This window comes from Aureococcus anophagefferens (assembly GCF_000186865.1).
Source record: "Aureococcus anophagefferens unplaced genomic scaffold AURANscaffold_55, whole genome shotgun sequence".
NCBI lineage: Eukaryota > Pelagophyceae > Pelagomonadales > Pelagomonadaceae > Aureococcus > Aureococcus anophagefferens.
The window spans coordinates 182,541-183,674 of NW_008705608.1; the positions used below are offsets into that span (position 1 = coordinate 182,541).

A 1,134-nucleotide genomic window follows, 5' to 3' on the forward strand; every position below is an offset into this window, starting at 1 on the left:
TTGCGGCGGCGCGGCGCGAGTTGGAGGAGGCGGCGAGCGCCCGCGGCGCGCTCGAAGCCGCCCACGCGGAGGAGCTCGAGGCGCTCCACGACGGCCGCGAGGAGGCCCTGGCCGCGGCGCGGCGCGAGTTGGAGGAGGTCGCGAGCTCGCGCGGCGCGCTCGAAGCGTCGAGCGCGGAAGAGACGGCGGCGCTGCGCGAGGCCCTCGAGGCGCTCCGGGAGGCCTCCGAGGCGCGCCAGGCGCAGCTCGTCGAGGAGCGCGGGGCGCTCGAGGCGCGGCACGCGGCGGAGCTCGAGAGCGCCTGGGAGGACCTCGAGGCGTCGCACGCGGCGGAACTGAGAGCGCTCCGCGCGTCGCTCGAGGCGCGGACCGCGGACCTCGAGGCCGTCCGGAGCCGCAGCGCGTCCGCCCAGAGCGACGCCGACGAGGCGCGGCGCGAGCTCGAAGCGTCGCACGCGGCGCAGCTCGAGGCGCTGCGCGGCGCGTTGGAGGCCGACGCGGAGGCCGTCCGGAGCCGCGGCGAATCGGCCCAGAGCGACGGGCGGCGGGAGCTCGAGGCGGCGAAGGGCGCGCTGGAAGCCGCGCACGCGGAGGAGCTGGCGTCGCTGCGCGGCGCGCTCGAGGCCGCGCGCGCCGAGGAGCTGCGCGCGCTCGAGGCGCGCCACGCGTCGGAGATCGACATGGCGCGCGGCGACCTCGAGGCCGTCCACGACCGCCACGAGTCGGCCCAGGGCGAGGCCGACGCGGCGCTGGCCGCGGCGCTCGACGAGCTCGAGGAGGCCAGGGCCGCCCGCGGCGCGCTGGAGGCGGCGCACGCGGACGAGCTCGCGGCGCTCCGCGACGGCCGCGAGGAGGCCTTGGCGGCGGCGCGGCGCGAGCTCGACGACGCGACGAGCGCCCGGAGCGCTCTGCAGGATGCCCACGCCGACGAGCTCGCAAAGCTGCGGGCGTCGCTCAGCGAGGGCCACGAGGCGACTTTGGCCTCGGCGCGGCGCGAGCTCGACGACGCGACGAGCGCTCGAAGACGCGCACGCCGACGAGCTCGCAGCGCTGCGGGCGTCGCTCAGCGAGGGCCACGAGGAGGCTTTGGCCTCGGCGCGGCGCGAGCTCGGCGACGCGACGAGCGCGCGAAGC

At 79.0% G+C, this 1,134-nt stretch overlaps 1 protein-coding gene across 1 annotated transcript in view; it reads left to right on the top strand.

Moving 5' to 3' along the window:
* The window catches only part of AURANDRAFT_67917 (hypothetical protein), a gene marked incomplete at both ends in the record, with an annotated part of 6,887 nt that overhangs the window by 1,985 nt on the left and 3,768 nt on the right, over positions 1–1,134 (top strand). The window contains one exon of the mRNA XM_009043475.1: positions 72–949. Coding sequence (XP_009041723.1) covers positions 72–949 — 878 coding nt within the window. The remainder of the gene's footprint in view (positions 1–71; positions 950–1,134) is intronic.